General features: G+C 33.4%; 2 protein-coding genes across 2 annotated transcripts in view; both read right to left on the bottom strand.

Annotated features, from left to right (window-relative positions):
• LOC128994161 (trypsin-like) overlaps positions 1-22,053 on the bottom strand; it is a 94,037-nt gene that overhangs the window by 48,857 nt on the left and 23,127 nt on the right. The gene's annotated exons all lie outside the window — the stretch shown is intronic.
• LOC128994160 (uncharacterized) lies at positions 15,759-22,045 on the bottom strand. Its single transcript, XM_054418490.1, has 3 exons — positions 21,794-22,045; positions 18,743-20,923; positions 15,759-17,268 (listed from the first exon to the last, which is right to left on the bottom strand). The coding sequence occupies exons 1-3, from the start codon at positions 22,020-22,022 to the stop codon at positions 15,779-15,781; spliced, it is 3,900 nt and encodes a 1,299-aa protein (XP_054274465.1). The 5' UTR covers positions 22,023-22,045; the 3' UTR covers positions 15,759-15,778.

Here is a 22,053-nt window from a genome sequence, read left to right as displayed (position 1 = left end):
AACTTTTATTACAGGAATTGGTGGTAGGGGGTGTCTATACGAAAAATACTTAATTTTGGCACATCGTTTGTAGATATCCGTCCATTATTAACGGAGGAGTAGTGTTTCGTAGAAATCACCTTAATGTATTACTAGTGTACCTGTTGCTCGAATTCGAACAATTGCGAAGCATTACAGGTGACTCACGAAGATTATGGAAATACTCACGATCTACACAACAGTTAGATATAATCAAAATCGGTTGTAAATATCTTATCTTTTCTCAAAAAGCTGATCTTGTTTTTTAGTGTTTCTACAAATTTATCCCTCTCATAGCCGCATTAGGTTGTAATAATATAATAATTCTGTAATAACGATTATATATGAAAAAAAACATTATTTCTTTTCTTCTACTTGGTTGTGTTCTATGACTTTTTCTATGTTTCCATTGTTTGCAAATCGGTTATTTCAATGATTGCTCAAGAAATGTAGCATATTGTTAATTCAGTTTTATTTTTAGCCTATATTAAATTGTCCAGGATTTCTCACTTTTTTCCATTGTAATAATTTCACCAACCCAAGTTTCGTCTCCAGATGCAATACGCCAAAGAATATCACCTACGTACAATCTCCAAGAAGTGGTAAAAAAAGGCAGAAACCAAGCCATACAATAGATATAAGTTAACTCCATAAGAAATAATTTTAAGAGTTACTGTGCTATTAGGATTTTCCACTGATTTGGTAATAGAACATTATATTGCAAAACATGACACGATGCAGAATAAAATCGATTTTAAAATCAGAAAAACCCATTGCAAATACTGTACTTCATTTTGAAAAATTCAATAAATCACAATTTAAATATTAACAGCTGTTTCATTAAAAAGTAGTGTAGAATTATGCATATGGTAAACAAACATGAAGAGGCAACTTTAAAGGCTTCTGGAGCAGAGCCCCAAGAGAATTTACCTCGTTACTCTTTTGATGGCTCATCTACAGATCAAGACCTTTCTTTAGACGGGTGATGTTGAGCTGCGCACGTCGTTCTCAGAATTTAGGGATTACCCGAACTAATTGGTCGTGCTGCGCATGTGGCTCCGTCGAGGGTAGTCTACAGACTGCGCACTATTGTTCTGCAAAAATGTCAAGTCAGATAGCTTGTGAGCTTGTAAAACCTATCCATAACGGTTGGTAAAGCTTTGTGCGATTCTAATAAAACCCAACTTTCATTGAATAAACATAAAATGATGACAAGACCGATACTATTAAACTTATACAAAAATGGAGTTCACTCACCAAGTAGGCCGAACAACCCATGAATCGTCCAAACACCGTCGAATAGATTCCACAACAGAGGGCAGTGCCAACTGTAATCGGGAAATCCAAGAAATCAGGGGTATCGATCTTTGCATGACCGAGTTACTCATACCTCGGTATGCCACACCTATCTCAAGCCTGCATGCGTACATACTTAAACGACAACTACAGTAACCCCAGATTCCTTCAGTCCCGTAAAGTCTATCGATCAGATTTTTGTGCAAATTTAAATTGTGGCGTATTTTAAATTTATTGGTCCTATATTTTATTAAATATCATATTTATATTATTTTGTATTTTTTTAATACATGCGTCCTATCAGTAAAACAAAAATTATGTTTTCACCGCATAATGTAAAATAACATACAGGCCTATATAATGTGTAAATAATGACTGCTGTAATTAACAATTAAATGAGCGTAGATAGTTTTTGTTGTACAAAATGTTAAGATTAAAGCAAAATGTAAAGAATGTAAAGGCTTAAATTAATGTAGGCCTACAAGGGGTCTTCAATAGTGTGACGTAAACACCATATAGGTCTTATGGGTTTTCATTATGATTAATGTTTGTTGAATTTATAAAAAAAATACATTGTATTGTCCAAAGATCATGATATTATACTACTTTTAAGTAATTTAGGTTTTTGGGTAGTACGAGTAGGATAAGAAAGAAATAGCCCGCATGAGGTATCTTGTATTTAATATTTAATACAACTAAGGTTAGTCCCGTTGTTTTTGTTATTACCCAAACCATGGGGGCAGACTTTGCTCGGAGAGAATATTTGTCTAGAACTGCCAAATGGTAGTTCCTATTATGTTACGATTCTTTTTTTGCATATTTCTTGTGTTTTCCTTGACCAACAGTGTAACCCACAAGGCTAATGTAGAAAATATTACAGTTTAATTAATTATAAGTTTGAACTAAACACTATTTTTCCTAAAAATATTCCACCATACATTTTTAGAAAAAAATGTAATACAAAAAAAATGTTTTTAATAATATATTACCTAAACAGGTTTATTGCGGAAATGTTCGATCACAATGGTAAAATACAATACAAATCAACGAGATCTATCTGCAATCTGAGGGCGGATCCTAGCATTTATGCGTTGTATTTTTTCCATGAAATTTTTTTGAAAATGTCCACAATAAACCTTTAAACAACATCAACTCACCATAATCAAAAATAAACTTCAAAACAAAAGATATTTGCAAAAGTTTAAAATTATGGTTAGAACCATTTCTTTAAGCAATTTTTAAAATCTTAGTCCGCGAAGACTTTACTCGAATCAAAATAAGGATATAGTGATAGATATTTGTTATAGGACTATATGCAGGCCATTATAGCGAATTTTCCATTTAGGGGATAAGCTATTACCGTAGGGCTCGTGATAAGACGTAGACCCGGGACCGATATGCTTTTTCGTTTTGAGGTTCCCATAGGCCAACCCCTTCGTTGGTAACACCCTCCGTTTAGATTATATATATACTGTATACTGTACCTACGTATTTATGTGTGTATATATTTATGTGTCCGTTGGCACGATAAATCAAGCATAAATGATCCGTTTTTTACGAAATTTGCAAAAAAGTGTAAACCTACGTTTTTCGAACTACAGTAGTTGTGAACCAGCATGATCGGACTTGGGGAAGGGGATTAATGGGGGGTTTTATGAGGTAAAAATATGTTCTCCCCATTTTTTAACCTTAAAACATAAGATTCCGCAATTTCTTTGAATGAAATGTTATAGAGGGAATAATAAAAAAAGGGAATATAGTTTGTTGAACTATTGTTGTGTTCCCAACGGTCACAGAGAAAATAACAAAAAAAAATGCAAATATAATTCCCATGTTATTCATATGAAGTATGTAGTTTGCTTGTTTAAGGATATATGTCGATAAACTTTGGCATTTTTTACACTAATCTATTAAAATTTCGATAAAAAACACTTCTTTTTACGTTTCCCGCAGCAGAAATCCTAAGTACTCATTAAAATTAATGTTTTTAATAGCTAAAAATCTGACAATTTAAGGAACCTTTTAGTGGAAATATAGCCTAACCAGGCCAACGGAAATTCGCATAGTCTTTAGGTTTGCTGCGTCGGGGGATTTAAGGCATTTCTCGGTTGCCTGATGCTAAACATTTTACTAAGGTGTTGAGAAAAATCTTTGCAGTCCTTACCATTTAAAACACGAAACTGTCTTCCTCAGAGGTGGCTTAAATATCTTTAGTAGGTGTCCTATTGTCAACTCATATAATATGCATTCCCAACCTTCCCACACTTTATTCCGGGCTTGAAGTCAAAGTCATTTATTGAGCCAGATTAACAATCATGTTGGCATCATCAAAATCTTGTCAAACAAATTAAATTCCTTTTAGAATTTAAATAAAAAATATCAATTAAAGTATAATACACTTATTTACATGTTGTAATACAATCCATTTCAACGTTTAACCAATACTGACCAAGAGTGACTCAAAAGTCCTACAGCACAGGTCAAGGTGCGATCAACCGTGCATAATTAGCTTTAGGGTAAACGTGCGCAGCACGACCATCCCCCCGGGTCCCAAAACTAATCCGCTTACTAATTTTTTAATCAAGTGCGCAGTTGCACCGTGTCCCTTTAGACACCTGTACCGAGTTTCTACGCCCAGCCGTTCTCTCAATTTAGCTATGACAAAGAAAAACAGTTTCAAATTAATATATAGATATACAGACTGTCCCAAAAGTCCCGGACCGGTTTAATATTTTCTAAACGACAACAGATAAATCAATAAGATTTTGCACATCAACACCACACTTAAAAATCAACTTTTTTAAGGAACTATCAATTTTCAGTCATATCATGGGGACGTCCCACGAGGAGTCACAAGGAAATCTTAAACAGGAGCATAGGTCAATATGCACATCAGTTTAAAGGGCTTAGCTAGCAGAGTTCAATGCCGGAAACCGCGCCTCGAAAGGATCACCCATTACAAAATGGCGGCCGTTCAAAGATTTCTTGAACCTGCCATTTTGAATATTTGAACGACTGCCATTTTTTACTCAGGCGTCCTTTTGAGCTTGAATTTACGGCATTGTAATCTACTAGTGAAGACCTTTAATTTGATGTGCATATCGACCTATGCTTACGTAAAAAAAATTTTTCCGATTCCTAGGGCTGTGCCCCCAAATGCAAATTAAATGAATCTTTGAACCACTGTCATTCTTGACTTGGTTGTCCGTTTGAGTTCAAATTTGCAGCATCATATTCTGCTAGTAAAGACCTTTAATTTGATGTACATGTCAACCTATGCTTCTGTTTAAGATTTCCTTTTGACTCCTTGCGGGACGTCCCCATGATGTGACAGAAAATTTATATTTCCATAAAAAAGTAGATTTTTAGGTGTGGTGTTGATGTACCAAATCTTATTGATTTATCTGTTGTCGTTTGGAAAATATTAAACCGGTCCGGGACTTTTGGGACAGTCTGTATAAGGATGCATTGCTAATATAAGACAACAGTACCTGGGGACCGAGCTTTGCTCGGGAAATCATTAGTATTTACTCTGAGAGAAATATTTGTTCAATGTCATCTATCAAAAACATAATTGTTTATCAGTCTGTTATAATAGTAATATTGTAGTTGACTTTGTTTTTTAAGCAAAATTGATGATTCTCATGTAAATTAATATAGTAATTTATTCTATCTTTAAACAATAAAATATTGTGATTTATTTTTCAAAAAAATAAAAACATCCTAATTTGGCTACATTGTAGTTGAGTATAGACAACATGGCATGCTATAATATTGCAATTTAAGTTCTAAGGATTTCCACACAAGAACTGTAAGCATCTCAATTCACTTTTCCAAATAGTTTTCTTAAACAAACAAAGAAAAATATCACAGTAGTTACAATTAATATTACAGACTGAGGCTGCATTTATTGTAAAAACATGAAAACTACAAATTGTTTATACGATTGTTTTTTATAGACTAAAACAAATAACATAACAAACACATAAGAATTCAAATTAGTCAGTTTTAAACCAATTTTAAACTATAAAAATGTAATGGTGATAAGCATTCAACTGTGGTAAAATAGGATATAATACAATTACATATTTTACCTCTGCTCTAGATTCTAATTTGACTATATTCTTCAGATTATCGACAATTAAGTCAACAAACTATTTAATCCAAACTAAATAATTTCAAGTAAGTAGAGGCAATATGCCGGTTTTACCCCACTTGGGGCACGTTTTCCCATAAGAATAACATGGGGATCATTTTTTGGCCACCAAAACCAAAAATCCTGATCTTTGCTCACATATCCCTATAAAATTGTCAAACCTTATTTCTTACTTATTTCCCATAAATATATTCGATATTAAGCTAAAAAAGCTATTTCTTATATTTATTGACCCTTACAAGTGTAAATGTAGAGTAGTGGCGAACCCACAATATGACATCACTTTAGGCACGTTTTCCCCATAAGAATAACATGGTGAGCTTTTTTTGACCACTTTTTTAAAAATCCAGCTCTCGACCAATACAAGCCTATATAAATGATCAATACCATTGTATAACTTCATTACTATTTCAAATCCACATGCATTCACATGTATATTCTCAAAATCGATCGAGGTTTGTACGCGAACTCGTGCGCGCTCCCGGCTCATGGCGCGGACATGCTCCCGACCTATGGTTAGGCTTCTTGCTCCCGACTCATGGTCGGTTTTCTCGTCTCTAGTGGTAGCTCTTGATTAAGCCTTGGGTGGGTGACCTCCTGTTGAAGTAATTTCTAGTTAAATTGTTTAAAATTTTTTTAATTTCTAGCTGAAAATTTTGAAAATTTCACAATTTCTGGTTAAAAAATTTTGAAATTTTGAAAAGTCTATAAATAGAAGTGACATTCGGGTGATATTTCATTCTGGACCATGAGGCCCACCTGTCAACACTGCTCCGTGTCGCTCTCCACCAAAAGTAACCTGTTTCGCCACTACAAGGTAATTCATCAAATGAAGGTGAAACTGTGCAAGGTTTGCAATTTAATCTGTGATAATAATGTGGCTCTAAAGTCGCATGTATTACAAAGTCATAAGAATTGTAATTTTTGTAAGAAAAATGTGGTTGGTCATTTTAAAAGACACGCCAATTCTTGCATCAAATGTCCATATACAATGATTAAATTTGTTGGTGAATCAATTAGAGCTGACCTTAAAAATACTCTTCAGTCTTGTCCTCTGCCAATAAAATGGACTTTAGTTAGGAGAATTAAATTTATGAAATATTCAATGGATCAAAATGGAAAATTAGTTAATGAGAAAGAATGTATTGCGGATTTTAGAAGCCTTACTACCTTAACTATTGAGAAGAGAGATTTAAAGCCTCAAATTGAAAATTCACTTTTAAAGATTGATGCTTCTATACACAAATATCAAGCCCAAGGCAGTGGATGGATTTATGACCACACTAAGTATTGGCAGTTGCATATTTACAAGTACAAGCCCCTAACTCCAAAGTCATATATCCCTACACCAAAAAGTATTCAATCAAAACATGCAGTTTTAAATATTAAAAATGCTGATAATAAATGCTTCCTTTGGTCAATTTTAGCAGCTTTACATCCAAGGAATTGTATCAATGAAAATGCTGAAAGGGTCTCTAGCTATGCACCCTACATAGGGCAGTTAAATATGACAAATATAAAATATCCCGTAAAAATATCTGATATAGAAAAATTTGAAACACAGAATAATATAAGTGTTAATGTATTTGGAGTTGAAGACCAGAAATGTATACATCCATTAAGAACAACCAAACTGAATAGTAATACTCATATAGATCTATTATTATTACAAGAAGGTCGTAAATCACATTACTGTTTAATTCGTGATTTTAATAGATTAATGCTGCGGTCTACAAAAGATAACAATAAGAAGCATTTTTGCAAGTTGTGTTTACAACATTTTTACACTAATGATAAATTAGAACGTCACATAATGTATTGTCAAAACTTTGATGCCCAACGAGTGGAAATGTCTAAACAAGATACATTACAATTTAAAAATTTTAAATATCAACTTAAAGCCCCATTTGTGATTTATGCTGATTTTGAGTGCTTTATAAACTCTAACAACCATACTCCATCTGGATTTGCATTCGTTGTAGTGAGAGATTCTAAGATTATTTCTGAAGAGTTATATAGTGGTGAAAATGTTATGGATGTGTTTTTCAAAAGGTTGTTTGAGACTTATGACTTCATTAAAAGTCAAATGGCGATATATATTCCCCTTGTAATGACTCCTGAACAAGAGGCATGTTTCCAAAACTCAACGCATTGTCATATTTGTGAAAAGCCCTTATATTTTGATAGGGTACGTGATCATTGTCATTCATCTGGCCGTTACCGTGGAGCTGCTCATAATGATTGTAATTTAAACTATAAAGTAACAAAGAAAATACCAGTATTTTTCCATAACTTAAAAAATTATGATGGACATTTAATAATGCAACACTTGGGAAAATATGATCGTAAATTAAATTGCATAGCCAAGGATATGGAAAAGTATATTTCATTCTCAGTTGATGATTTAGTATTTTTAGATTCATACAACTTTCTGTCCCTTCCATTGTATAAATTAGCTTCCAATTTAAATACATTTAGATTCATAGACAATCCACTACTACAACGTAAAGGCGTATTTCCCTATGAATATATGACGGGACCAGATAAGTTTGCAGAGTCTCTACCCCCAATTGAAGCATTTTACAGTACTCTAACTAAAGAACATATCTCTCCCATTGAATATGAACATGCTAAAAATGTCTGGACCCATTTTAATATAAATAATTTACAAGAATATCATGATTTATATCTTAAAACAGATGTATTGCTACTGGCTGATGTCTTTGAGACTTTTAGAGACCTGTGTTTAAAGGATTATAAACTTGACCCCGTACATATGTATTCACTTCCTGGATTAACATGGGAGGCCTGTCTTAGAATGACTGGTATAAAATTACAATTATTTCAAGATATTGACATGCATTTGTTCATAGAAAGTGCAATCAGAGGAGGAGTCAGTATGATTTCCACACGTTATGCTAAAGCCAATAATAGATATATGGGTGAACACTATGATCCCAATCAAGAGAGTGTGTATTTAATATATTTAGATTGTAACTCGCTATACTCTACAGCAATGTGTGAGCCACTGCCTGTGGATGAATTCCGTTGGACTAATGAGATAGACTACAAATACAATCAAAATTATGAGTTTGGTTACATTTTAGAAGTTGATTTAAAATATGATAAAAGCTTACATGATTTACATAATGACTATCCATTAGCACCTGAGAAAATGAATGGGAAATTAATACCAAATTTAAATGACAAAACTAAATATATTTTACATTATAAAGCATTACAAAAATATGAGGAATTGGGGTTGGTTGTTACAAAATACCATAGAATTTTAAAATTTAGACAATCAAAATGGCTTGCACCCTATATTAATTTTAATATTGAAAAACGAAAAAGTGCTAATAATGATTTCGAAAAAGACTTTTACAAATTGTTAAATAATAGTCTCTTTGGTCGAACAATTATGAATCAACGCAAGTTCCGTGACATATATCTCAAGGATGAGTCACTATTAACAAAATATGTCACTAATCCAAGGTTTGACTGTAGCAAAAAGTTCGATAACAATTTACATGCTATACATTTAAATAAATTAGTTGTAAAGTTTAATAAACCAATATATTTAGGAATGACAATTTTGGATATTAGTAAAGTAATAATGTATGATTTCCACTATAATTATATGTCAAAATTTAAGAATAAAAGATTTCTAATGACAGATACAGATTCATTAATGTATGCTATAGTTACAGAGGACTTTTACAAGGAAATAGAATGTGACTTGCACTATTTTGATACCTCTGGATATAGTAAAGACCATTTCTTATACTCTGATAAAAATAAAAAAGTCACTGGAAAGTTTAAAGATGAATTAGGTGGTCATATTATGTATGAATATTGTGGTTTAAGACCAAAGTTATATTCTTACATTCCTCTAAAATGGTTATATGAAGAAGACAAGCAAGCTTTAGAAGTGAAGAAAGCTAAAGGAGCTGATGGTGCTACTGTTAAACATCTCCTCAGACATCAACATTATTTGAACTGCCTTGCAACTGGGCAAGATTACTATGAGAATGTGACAAGAATTAAATCTACAAATCATCATCTTCAAACCTTGACCATGAATAAGAAAGTACTATCCTTTGACGATGACAAGAGGTTTATTCTGGAAGATGGTATCAATACTCTTGCGCTTGGTCATTATAAAATTGATCAAACATAAATCTATATTTGCCATTATTCTTTAACCTTTCTTTGTCTATTACAAAAAAGCCATATTTAGTTTTATCCCAACATTGATGACAGAGATTTTTAAATTGGTCAAATGAAAAGTCATTACCAACATGATTGTGATATACATGTTTTAAATTTAAATCATCTTGTTTGAATAATATTAGGAAATTTACATTATCACGTAAATGTTTGTGTACTTTGCTGTAAGATTGACACAAGTAAAAACAGTTAATATTTTTGTGTCGACCCATTGAGAAAAATTGTGTAATATTTGGACTATTTATGTCATCAAATACAACAACTGACTGTGATTTTACATCATTTGGTGTGATTTCACAGTCAGTAAACGTGTGTAATTTCACTTCGTCACACAAACTAAATATTTCAATTATTTTTTTATATTTTTCTTGTTCTAAAGATTTAGATATTAAATATAAGTTTGTAAATTTTAATCCATCCTTTCTTACAATTAAATTGTAAATTACAACCGTCTTCCCACTTCCACTTGGACCACAAATAACACATCGAATATTGGTAGGAAATAGACCCAACTTCTTTGGTATATTTTCCTTAGTATGTACTATTTTAAATTTATGTTTTTGTTGAATAAAAGACATTTTTTATATAATAAAAATGGTAAAAAATGATAAGAAAACATGTAAAAAGGGCAAAGGTTTATTCCTAAAGCCTTACAGGGGTCGAGGGTTATTGAATACTCTTATAAATAACCTTCCATTCCCACTTCACATACCATCATATCAGTACTGTGGACCTGGAACGAATATACGTGGGAATCTAGCCAAAAATGTACCTCCAAAAAATAAACTAGACTCTTATTGTAAAGAGCATGACATATTCTACATGAATAATCCCGATACCGCTGCTCGGAACAAAGCAGACATGAGATTAGCAGACTTAGCTTGGACTAGAGTTACGGCCAAGGACGCAAGTCTTGCTGAAAAAGCTGCTGCTTATGCCGTGACAAATTTGATGAAGGCAAAAGCAAAAATGGGAATGGGATTAAAATTTAATAAAAAAGATGGACAACTACCAGCTGTTAGAGGCCGCAAAAGACGTGCCTCACTTCCGGGGGGTGTACCTAAAAAACGAGCTAAAAAATCTAACACCAAGAGTAAAAGAGTGCGGAATAGTTAATTTAGACAGTTCATCTGGCACACATTGGACAGCATATCGTAAAAATAAAGATATTGTAATTTATTTTGACCCATTTGGAATCCAACCTCCAAAAGAAGTAATTAAATATTTTGAGAGACATAAAATCTTCTATACTACTGATCAAATACAAGATTTAAATAGTTCCATTTGTGGAGTTTTATGTTTATCATTCATAAAAAAATTTTTGTTTATAAAAATGGATTCATTTACTAAAGCATTTTCGGGTACAGAGCCAGAGCTTAAGTCAGTGTTCTTTCCTCCCATTGAATTAAATGATGATTATGTAATTGGATTAGTAGATTTTCAAAGTTATAATTCTATATTTAATGTTAAAAAACCACTAAATACTTTAACATATTACAAAGTAGAGAAAATAACATTACCAAAGGGAGATATCTCAGTTGATGATTTAAACCAGTTATTAGATGGTAAACTTAAAGTTATAATAGATAAAAATGGAGAAGCATTAATTAATACTAAATCCAAACTTTTATTCAAAGGGCTTATTCCAAAATTAAATCAACTTAAAGGCAACAAATTAACCATTGGAGAAGGTGATGATGTTTTCTATTATGATCACAATGCTCCAGTTACAATAGAAATTTCTGAAGGAACATATGAGGTGGTTGAGCTTGCAAAGGAAATTCAAAAGCAAATGAAATTAGATATGAAGTTGCAGGTAAAGAAATAGACATTGTAAGAAACCCAGGAATTTCTAGTCTTATGAAAATATTGAGCTCTTACAATAAAACTACTAAATTGTCAAATGTAGCATTTGATTCTGACACAAATTTAAAAGAGTTCCATAAAGGTGGCAAGTTTAGTACATGTTTGCCATTAGAGCTGTTAATGGGTGTATTCGAGGATTTTAATAAGGTATTAGTAAATGTCAAACAAGAATTGGTGTTGAAAAGATCCAAAAATGATTTGAATTGTATATTAACAACCGCTAGTGCTCCAGCCAGTGGCACTGCTGATACGATTCCTAAAATTACACTTAACTCAATTCAATGGGTGATGCCACACGTGATACCATCAGATGGGGAGAAGTTACAATTACAAAAGATGTTATTGCAAAATAAAAATTTGCAAATTGCATTTAGAAGTTTAGAGTTGCATGAACTTCCATCATATCCCAATACTACAAGACATACATGGTCAGTAAAGACATCTTCAAGTTTGGAGAAGCCTAGGTATATTATATTTGGTTTCCAAACAGCTAGGGATAATAGTGCACGAAAAAGAACTGACGAATTTGATCACTGTAAATTAAAAAATCTCAAAGTATTTCTAAACTCTGAATATTATCCTTATAGTGATTTAAATCTTGACTTTGAAAATGGAGATGTCTCTAAAGCTTATGAGATGTTTATGAGGTTTAGAGAGACTTACTATAATACTATCCCAGATCCTATGATTAGTAGGGCTGAGTTTATGAAGAAATATCCACTAATAATAATAGACTGTTCTAGACAGAATGAAACAGTGAAGGAAGGAATTGTTGATATTAAATTAGAGATTGAAACTGCAGACAATGTGCCAGCAAATACATCTGCATATTGTTTGATAATACATGATAAAGTGTTTGAGTACAATCCTTTGTCAAATGAGATAAATAAAATGTAAATAAAAGATGAAAAACATTCAACAAGAATTGGTTGACTCTGCAAATCAAATACGAGAGAAATATAGAGCTTTAAAACGTGGCAAGTTTCTAGAGGCTGAAGAGAGGTTTCAAACATTCCAACCTTTAATAGAGCCATTACAAGAATTAAAAAAAATCGCCAAAACAGAGAGGCCTCGAATGGAGATTCTCCCAATGACTCCATCTAGAATACCAATAATACCAAGATTACAACCATTACAGCAATCCACCCCACAGAAATTAGATTTTGGTCTTTTAGCATCAGACTATTTAGGAAATTACCTCAGTAAAAGTAGTATGACAGACACTACATATGGTATTAGACGAGAAGCAAATAAATTTTTTATTGGAAATAAGGAAGTTGACATTGCCAATGATGATGTTACAATTGCAAATAAAACCTACAAGGGGACAAAAGGTTTGTGGCAATTGTTAACTTTAAAAGAACCTGAGGATTATACTCCGGCTGATTTGCAAAATTATAAAGAAATTTTGGAAGCTACAAATGGACATTTAAAGAGTTACAAAGATGGTGCACCAATTTCAAGTAATAGACATACTAAATATCTTAATATAATTAAACCTCTTTTTAAATCTGTTGGTGAAGGTTTGAGACAAGTGACTGGTAATAAAATAGACTATATTTATTGGGATGATCCTAATGAGCTTGTAGATAGGTTAAGACTTCTTTGGCTAAGTCGCGAAGCCGGTAACTCAGGAGTGGATAATGAAATAGATTCCATTATTGAGGAATTAAGAGAAAGTGGAATTATTTATTAAATAAAAATATGTTTATAGATAAATTTTATCGTTTATATAATCCATATAATAAGCCTACAGAACCCAGGGCTAGTAATGAACCTACTTTAAATTTACAAGACGATAGTTGGAATTGTTTAAACCGTAAAATTGGTAATGTTAAAGATGGGGAGTTTGTAGATGATGTATCAACTTTGGGTCAGACATTAACTAGAAAAGGTGATGTATTTTTACAAGGTAAAACTAAATATGAGTTTTTAGAATCTAAGAATAAAAATTGGAATGCTAAAAAACAGAAAATTACTAATGTGGAAAAGGGTGAAAGTTTAGATGATGTGCCCACTTTACAACAGACTTTAATACGAACAGATGGTAAATTTGTACAAGACAATAAAAATTATGAATTTTTAGAATCAGAGAATGGTGTTTGGAATGCTAAGAAACGGAAAATTACTAATGTAGAAAAGGGTGAAAGTTTAAATGATGTGCCCACTTTACAACAGACTTTAATACGAAAAGAAGATGGTAAATTTGTACAAGACGATAATAATTATGAATTTTTAGAATCAGAGAATGGTGTTTGGAATGCTAAGAAACAGAAACTTAGCAATTTGATAGAAGGTACAGATAGTAAGGATGCTGTGAATGTTTCACAAGTTCCAAAAATGGAAGCAGGCTATTGGGATTTTAATAATAAAAGGTTAGTATGTGTTAAACCTGCCATTGATGACACTGACTGTGTTACAAAAGAACAGACTATAACTTTTGATAAAAAAGAAAAATGTTGGGATGCCAAAAAACAATATATAAGAAATCTACCGATGGGGGAATATTTAGATGATATTTGTTTGATGTCACAAGCTATGTATTATGATGGATCAAAATTTGTATATGCAGGAAGAAAATTTAATTTGATGGAATACAATCCTGATTTATTAGTTGCCGACCCTACATCTTTGAGCGGATTTAAGTATATAGATAATAGACCATATATACCAGAAAACTATGTATTTAAAAGAATGGAAGATAATCTATTGATTGGGGCTAATGGTAATATATTTACAGTACAAGGAAAGAATGATGTTATAAAAAATGAATGAAATTGCATACGAACTTCATAAGCCTGCAAGAAAGAATTTCATTAGAAGGTCTTTTAAAGTATTAGGTATAAACGAAACTGTACAAATAGATTTAATTGATATGCAAAACTATGCTAGAGAGAATTCTGGCAATAAATATATTTTAACTTTAATAGATACATTTTCTAAAAAAGCTTATGCTGCTCCGCTAAAGAATAAGACAGGGCTGGTGGTTACAGAAGCCATTAAAACCATTCTACCAAAGGGGGTTAAAAACATTCAATCTGACAATGGAAAAGAATTTTTTAATCAATATTTTAGCAAACTAATGAAACAATTAAATATTAATCACTATCACACATTTTCTACAACTAAGGCTGCAATTGTGGAGAGGTTTCAGAGAACTTTAAAGAATTGGTTATATAGGGAATTTAGTGCTCAGGGGAGTTATAAATGGTTGGATTTACTTCCAAAGTTAATTCGAAAATATAATAATAAGGTGCATAGATCTATAGGAATGAAGCCTAACCAAGTGAATATTAAGAACAGTAAATATGTTCATGAGAGGTTGACTTCTAAAGTAGTGCAAGTTAAAAAGCCAAGATATAAGGTAGGTGATAGTGTGAGAATTTCCAAGTATAAACATGTTTTTAGTAAAGGATATACCCCGAATTGGACAGGGGAGCTATTTACAATAGCAGAAGTAAAGAATACAAAGCCTGTGACTTATATCTTGAAAGATGAAAATGGTAATATAATCAGGGGAGGCTTCTATACAGAGGAATTGTTAAAGACCAAATATAAAGACATGTATTTGATAGAAAAGGTTATTAGGAGAAAAGGTGATTTATTATATGTCAAATGGCTTGGGTTCCCAAGTAGCCAGAATTCATGGATTTCCACTAAGGATGTCCAAGGGAGCGCGCCATGAGCCGGGAGCACATACAAACCTCGATCGATTTTGAGAATATACATGTGAATGGATGTGGATTTGAAATAGTAATGGAGTTGTACAATGGTATTGAACATTTATATAGGCTTGTATAGGCCAAGAGCTGGATTTTTAAAAAAGTGGTCAAAAAAAGCTCACCATGTTATTCTTATGGGGAAAACGTGCCTAAAGTGATGTCATATTGTGGGTTCGCCACTACTCTACATTTACACTTGTAAGGGTCAATAAATATAAGAAATAGCTTTTTTAGCTTAATATCGAATATATTTATGGGAAATAAGTAAGAAATAAGGTTTGACAATTTTATAGGGATATGTGAGCAAAGATCAGGATTTTTGGTTTTGATGGCCAAAAAATGATCCCCATGTTATTCTTATGGGAAAAAACGCCTAAAGTGACTTATCTTTCTGGGTTCACCACTACTCAAGTAAGGTAAGCTAGTTATTATGGTACAAATTTAAATATTAATTACATAGACCAAAATGAACTAACATTTTCAATATTGTTCATCTGAATATTTCCATCCAAACAACGTTTTTAGTTAATTTTCTGTCTCTAGATGGCAAAACAACTTTTAAAGAGTTTCTTGTTCGTACTCTGGAGAAAGCTACATAGAGCATCCCATGCATGAATACGGGGTTGTTTAACACAACACCAACAGACTGAAAGGTTTGGCCTTGAGACTTATGGATGGTCATAGCAAAAGCTGGTCGAACTGGAAACTGATGTCTTTGCAGCGAACATCCGAGTTGACACTTGCTCGAATCCAGAGTGACTCTTGGAATGTGGACATCTCGACCAGAATGACTGCCAGTAATTATTTTAGCCTTAATAATGTTCGGACACAACTCCGTGACAATCAGTCTTGTGCCATTGCATAAACCCTCCGTCACGTCTAGGTTTCTGAGTAACATTATAACGACGTTGTTTTTTAGTCGGAGTTCATGAGGTGGTAAATCTGATATTTCAATTGAGTTTAAAAACTCAGTTGGGAATTTGAGAGCTCCATCAGGTTCATCTTTTACTGAATCAAAACTTTTATAAATTGTTTCTTGTCCAGGGATAATTTGGATGATCTCGTTATTGATATTATCAACATCTCTATTTAAAGGTGCAAGGATGGCTCTATCTCTCATAGCATTGTAATCTCTGTTGGCTAGGCAATCACCATATATTTGTTCAACAATATTTCCATTTGAAATAATGTCATCGGGAATATTTATTTCACAGTCATTGTTGGTGGGCAAATCTCCATTTCCAAGTTGAAGGAGATAACCAGCAAATGCACTTTCATCGAGATTGACTCTCATGTTTTGATGAAGAGAGAAGAGCTTGAAAAACTTCCAAATACTGCAACGTTTTACAGAAAGGTCGATCAGCTCAGATCGATTTGCTCTAGGCTGGACTGGAAGGCATTGGCGGAAGTCTCCTCCTAGGATCATAGTTTTTCCTCCAAAAGGCAAGTTTCTGTTTCCTAAGCTTCGCAGGAGTCCGTCAATACAACTTAGGCCATATTTTGGTAGCATTGGTGCTTCGTCCATCATAAATACGTCTACTTCTGCCAGTTCTTGGGCCTTCTGAGTGCCTGGCTGAATTGATGATTTAGAATCGCTAGTCAATGGAACTTTTAGACCAAAAGTCCTATGGGTAGTACGTCCTTCAGGTAGCAAGATTGATGCAATGCCGGTATATGCCATGCATTTTACATTAAGATTTTTTCCAAGAATTAGATGGTAGAGGGTATTGTACACGTATGTCTTCCCTGTACCTCCTGGTCCATCGAGGAAAAAACACTTGGGGATGCAACTCATCGGGTCTTCTATTGCTTCCATAACAGCATCAACAAAGTCTTTTTGTTCGTTATTCAAATTGCTATATTGTCTGCGACCAATGGCTTCTAATTCGCTGACATTGTGGGTTTCTTCATTTCCCTCGTCTTGAAAATTCTGAATGTCATCCATACCATAGTTTTCCACCCAAAATTGGAAGTTTCGGCCTGAAATAAATAATTATTTTGAGTTCACTTTTTACAAAATCATAAGTATTAAAACATGTAGTATAATTTATTTTAGTCTAATGCTTTCTCTTATTTTAATTTGTTATAATATTCATTGAATATTTTTTATTTTTATTTTGCTTCACACTTATATTTAATAAAATTTGAACAATTATACACTCTAATTTTACAATTATCATAAATGACATTAAAAAATATAAACGTTTCACAATGTTAATAAAGTTTATGGTCAAGTAATCTACTAATGAGTTACAGTAACAAATGCTAAATATTTAATTTAATAATAAGTTAGCATTTTCAATTCTGTACATAATTAGTATGGGTTAGTTTCTCATATTTTAGAACTTATGTGAAGCCTAAGTCTAGTGCGCTTCCAATGTTAGAATTGAAATTTAAGCCATAGAATCAGTTGATCAAAAGTAATTGTATGTTATTGTTATTGATACTATGAGAAAGAATTACCTTCAGTAGCTTCAGTATTCAGCTTATGGGCAATAATACGGTAAGCCTTCATGAGTGTTGTGATCATTTACTGCATGACTTATATTAGAAGATTCATTACAATAGGGAATGTAGTGAAATTGCACGTGAAATAATAGTTAAGTTGAAATAAATTTAGCAGAAATCTACTACCCAATAAATATAAAAGGAGGTGTATAAGTTAAAGCTAATTAAAGATTATTCCATCCTCTCATTAATTTAACTACCACACTCGACATTGACAGAAATTGGTTTTTCAGTTATAGTATAATATGCTCAATGGTATAATCTGAATGTTAATTTCCTTTGCTCTGTATACACACATTGTTATTTCCTTTTGGTCTGTGTAAACATATGCTACAAATAGCATGGGCAAGCTGAGGTGCCCGTGGGTACAGAACGTCATGTTATGTCTTAAAATGTAAACAAAATGACAACAATGGCGGAATGTTTTCTCATAAGGCCCATGTTAAATTTTCAAAAGTTTGCACTCATATTATGGCGAAAATAGATTTTTCCTGGCTATACCACTGGTCTAGAACTTATTTTTGGCACAGAACTTAGTTATTCCGTAAATATAAACGATTTTGTTAGGGCCGATTCCCAGATCGAGTGGACAAGTATTCAAACTTTACTCGTATTATATATAGGATAGTAAGGACTGTATTAGATCATCTTTGATCATTATTTTGAAATGACTTTTAAAGACATTAAAATAATTGAATATTGATATGGTATTATGTATGATATGTTGAAGTAATTCACTAAAGATTGATATTTAACTTTGGTAGACCAATAGACAACATTCATTGACCATCGGCATGGCTAACCTACTCGCTGTCAGTTTAAGAGAAAGATATTATCATTTAAAATAAAATATAAATAAATATATTATACATTTTGAAGGGGTATCCACTCAAAATAAACTTAATTTAAGTTTTGTAATAAGTAATATTTATAAGTTGATTATTACCTTCTGTAGCTTCAGTATTTAGCTTGTAAGCTATGATTCTATATGCTCTGTTGTAAGAATCTTCTAGAGGGGTTCCAGAAATCTCTGCTTCTCTAAGAAAATCTTCTGCCAACTCGTCCTTAAACATATCCCAGAGACGTTTAGGGTTTTCTGGTGATCCGAGAATCAAGATTTGACAAAAGAGTGTCCTCATGACACTCGGCATCTTTGACAAAGCGGATTCCCGCAGCCCATCAATCCATTGCTGGTCATCATATGTAAGGCCTTTTGCTAGGCATGCTTGTTTATAAGTGGAATAGGCAGTCCCATTTACAAATTTAAGGTCTTCAAAACTTTTGGCATCTTTGGTATGGAAGAGGAGCATTCTTAAGTGATAAAGTTCAGGTTGGGCCACCAAGTTCACAGTGTGGATCCTTCCAATCGTTTTTGAGCTTCGCTGTCGTACCACCCATTCACTTGTTTTGCCTAACCATTTGTACTTTTCTGGCATCTGCCAGTAGAAGTAGTAGATTACTTCATTCCCATTCTCTTCTTCTATGTGAAGTTTAGAGTTGTGTTTAAAGTACGCCTCTAAGGTGGACCCTTTCAGGCCAGTGTCCGCTACATCTTCTTGTGTCTGTTCAATGTTTCCCACACGGTACTGACCTTCTAGATGGATGTCCAAACGTTGCACCGAATGGCTTTTCCTTTGGATTTCATTTCCAGCCAGCCTCCAACATGCTTCAGGGGGCGAAATATAACGTGCCTCAACAAATGTTTCTGCTTCATTATACATTATTCGGGCCACATTTTCAACAATTTTTACATTTGCGCAGTCATGCCCTTTATAAATGTATTTATAGAGGTACTTAACGGCTCTAACACTACCAACATACTCGATATTTATGTGGCACATGTATTTCTTCAGTAAATAGCCATTGTATGGAGCAACATGTCTATTGTCCCGTGTAACTTTTTGTCCATCACTGTTTTTGCGGTACACCGCATGGACGTGAGAAAATTCTGGGTTATTTGGATCCAGTTGTGGGTCATACCGTCTCTTGTAATTCGGTTTTTTGTTGTCAACAATTGACGTAAACTCTTGATGAGCTTTGGGGAATCCAAAGCGGCATTTAGCTGATCCACCCTTATTCTCCATACATGACGCAGACGGATTAAGTTCGCCACATGGATTGTGAATCATCCATTTGAGGACCAACTCCCTTAGAACTGGGTCATCATTAGGAATTTCTGCCGAAATGAAAGTGTCTACTTCCTCTGGAGACCGGAGTTTGTCTTCATTTGCCATGATGACAAGAAGATGTAGGTGGGGTAATCCTCGTTTTTGAAATTCTATAGTGTAAACAAAAGCAGAAGACTTCCCAAAAATCTGTTTCTTACTGATATCTTCAACTATGCTGTCAAATTTCAATTTGGCTACCCTAGCCACAATGTCAGGTCTTTCTTGGGCGAACTGTTGTAGTTTAGAACCATCAGAGAGCTCAATACATGCAGCTTCTTTTAATTCTGGCCATGTTGGACTGCACGTTATTGTGATAAAAAAGTCTGGAGAGCCAAACCTTCGGACAATTGCCATAGCGTCTTCAAAGTGTTCAGTGAAATATCTCGTTGATCCGGGAAAAGATGATGGTAAAATCAGTTTTTCAGCAACTGTAGCATTTTTCTTTTCAGCCAATTCATTTAGAAAATGTGTTACTCCTGCATACTGATCAGCTTGAAGTTTCTTTTGGTTGTATTTGATCCACTGAATACGATCACGTTCAACACGGATGTATGTGTCCACGACGTACTGTTGAAACAGTCTACCACCAAAGTGGAGAGCATTAAATCCAATCGACCTTAGATCTAATCCCTCTAGCAATGGTTCAGGAGGAAGAGCCTTGGCTTGTTCTGGACGAAAGGCTAACCTGTATTGAGCCAACTCCATCCTCGTCATGTGTGCACGGCTTGCATAAGGCGTTTTAAGAGGAAGCCCTACAGTAAACCCAAAAGTTCCTTTTGGGTAGAGGAGAGGGTAGGTGAATGGTTCTACTCGGCTGTCAATGTTCTTGAGCGTTATTAACTGTTTTCCTCGCTCCTTAATAACCATCTCATTTTCCGGGATACTTTGGTCTGCATTTAATGTAATTACAGCAGCAACTTCATTATAAGTTGGTGAGTTGAATCGCCTGGGATCATCGCCTAAAAGTAAACATCGTAAATTAATGATATGAAAAACAAAAAAATCTTAACTTTAATCGTTATTTAGTTCTAAGAGAAAAATGACACAAATAAAAATATGTTTTTTACCCTAAAAACAAAAAATTTCATAATTTCTTTCCAAACCATTTTGTAGAGCTTTAAAAAACAAATAATTTAATATATTGAAGCGTTATTGTGCGCCTAATGGTTACGGAGAAAATTCCAAAAAATTGTAAATTTAAAATTCCTATGTTATTCTTATGGAGAATAAGTCAACTGTTTTAGTTTGCTTGTTTATGAACATATTTTGATAAAATTTGTAAAATACATTCATTTTTTACTAAACTATTAACATTTTACCACAAAACATCTTTTTGCAGCAAACCTAAGTACGTTAAACTAATCTATTAAAATAGGGAATAAATGTGATACTTTTCAGGAGACATTTTAGTGTAAATCCAATCAGGCAAATGGAAATTCACTTAGTCTGCAGGTTTGCTGCGGCGGGGGTATTATTATTTTAACAGGCTGTTGTAGTTATTCTTACATGCAATATAGAAAGCTACGGAGAAGAGAAGAGAAAGGAAATAAAAAAGGCTACGGCACGCTTACTTATGCTTATATGGAAGTTTTCAGAGTTTAGTACTGAGATTGCAGCAAAACGTTAGTTGTGGCGGCCCTTCAATTAAATTTCCCTTCAGAGTCATCATATTTATCGAGGAGTAACAAACACAAGACAACTTACTTGATAAGTTTGCATAAGTTTTATGTTTAGTTACTGTTTATTTTATATTTCTGATTTTATATTTTTGCAGCAACTACAAATAACATACAAAATAATTGTGATTAGAGAAAACAGTATTATTTTACCTGCACGTTCAGCAAACAGGAGGTGGACATGGGGTGGTTGGACACCAAGAGCTTCAGCACGTTGATTGTTTTCCTCAACTATCTCCCTCATCATCGTAAAAGCCTGTGAAAATGGGTTTTGACTTCTCATTATCTCCTCTAAAATCTGTATTAGTTCTTGATTGATGCCTTGATTCATTGGTTCATTCATACGTTCTGCAACGGCTGTTTCCGGATCAATGAAGTACATTTGGCCATATCTAGGTCTTTCCAAATCACCC

This window comes from Macrosteles quadrilineatus, unplaced genomic scaffold (assembly GCF_028750875.1).
Source record: "Macrosteles quadrilineatus isolate MER2022 unplaced genomic scaffold, UCM_ALF_1.0 Scaffold_5__1_contigs__length_97177068, whole genome shotgun sequence".
Classification (NCBI taxonomy): domain Eukaryota; kingdom Metazoa; phylum Arthropoda; class Insecta; order Hemiptera; family Cicadellidae; genus Macrosteles; species Macrosteles quadrilineatus.
The sequence above is the reverse complement of the archived record's forward strand: the minus strand, read 5'-3'. Positions and strand labels throughout refer to the sequence as shown.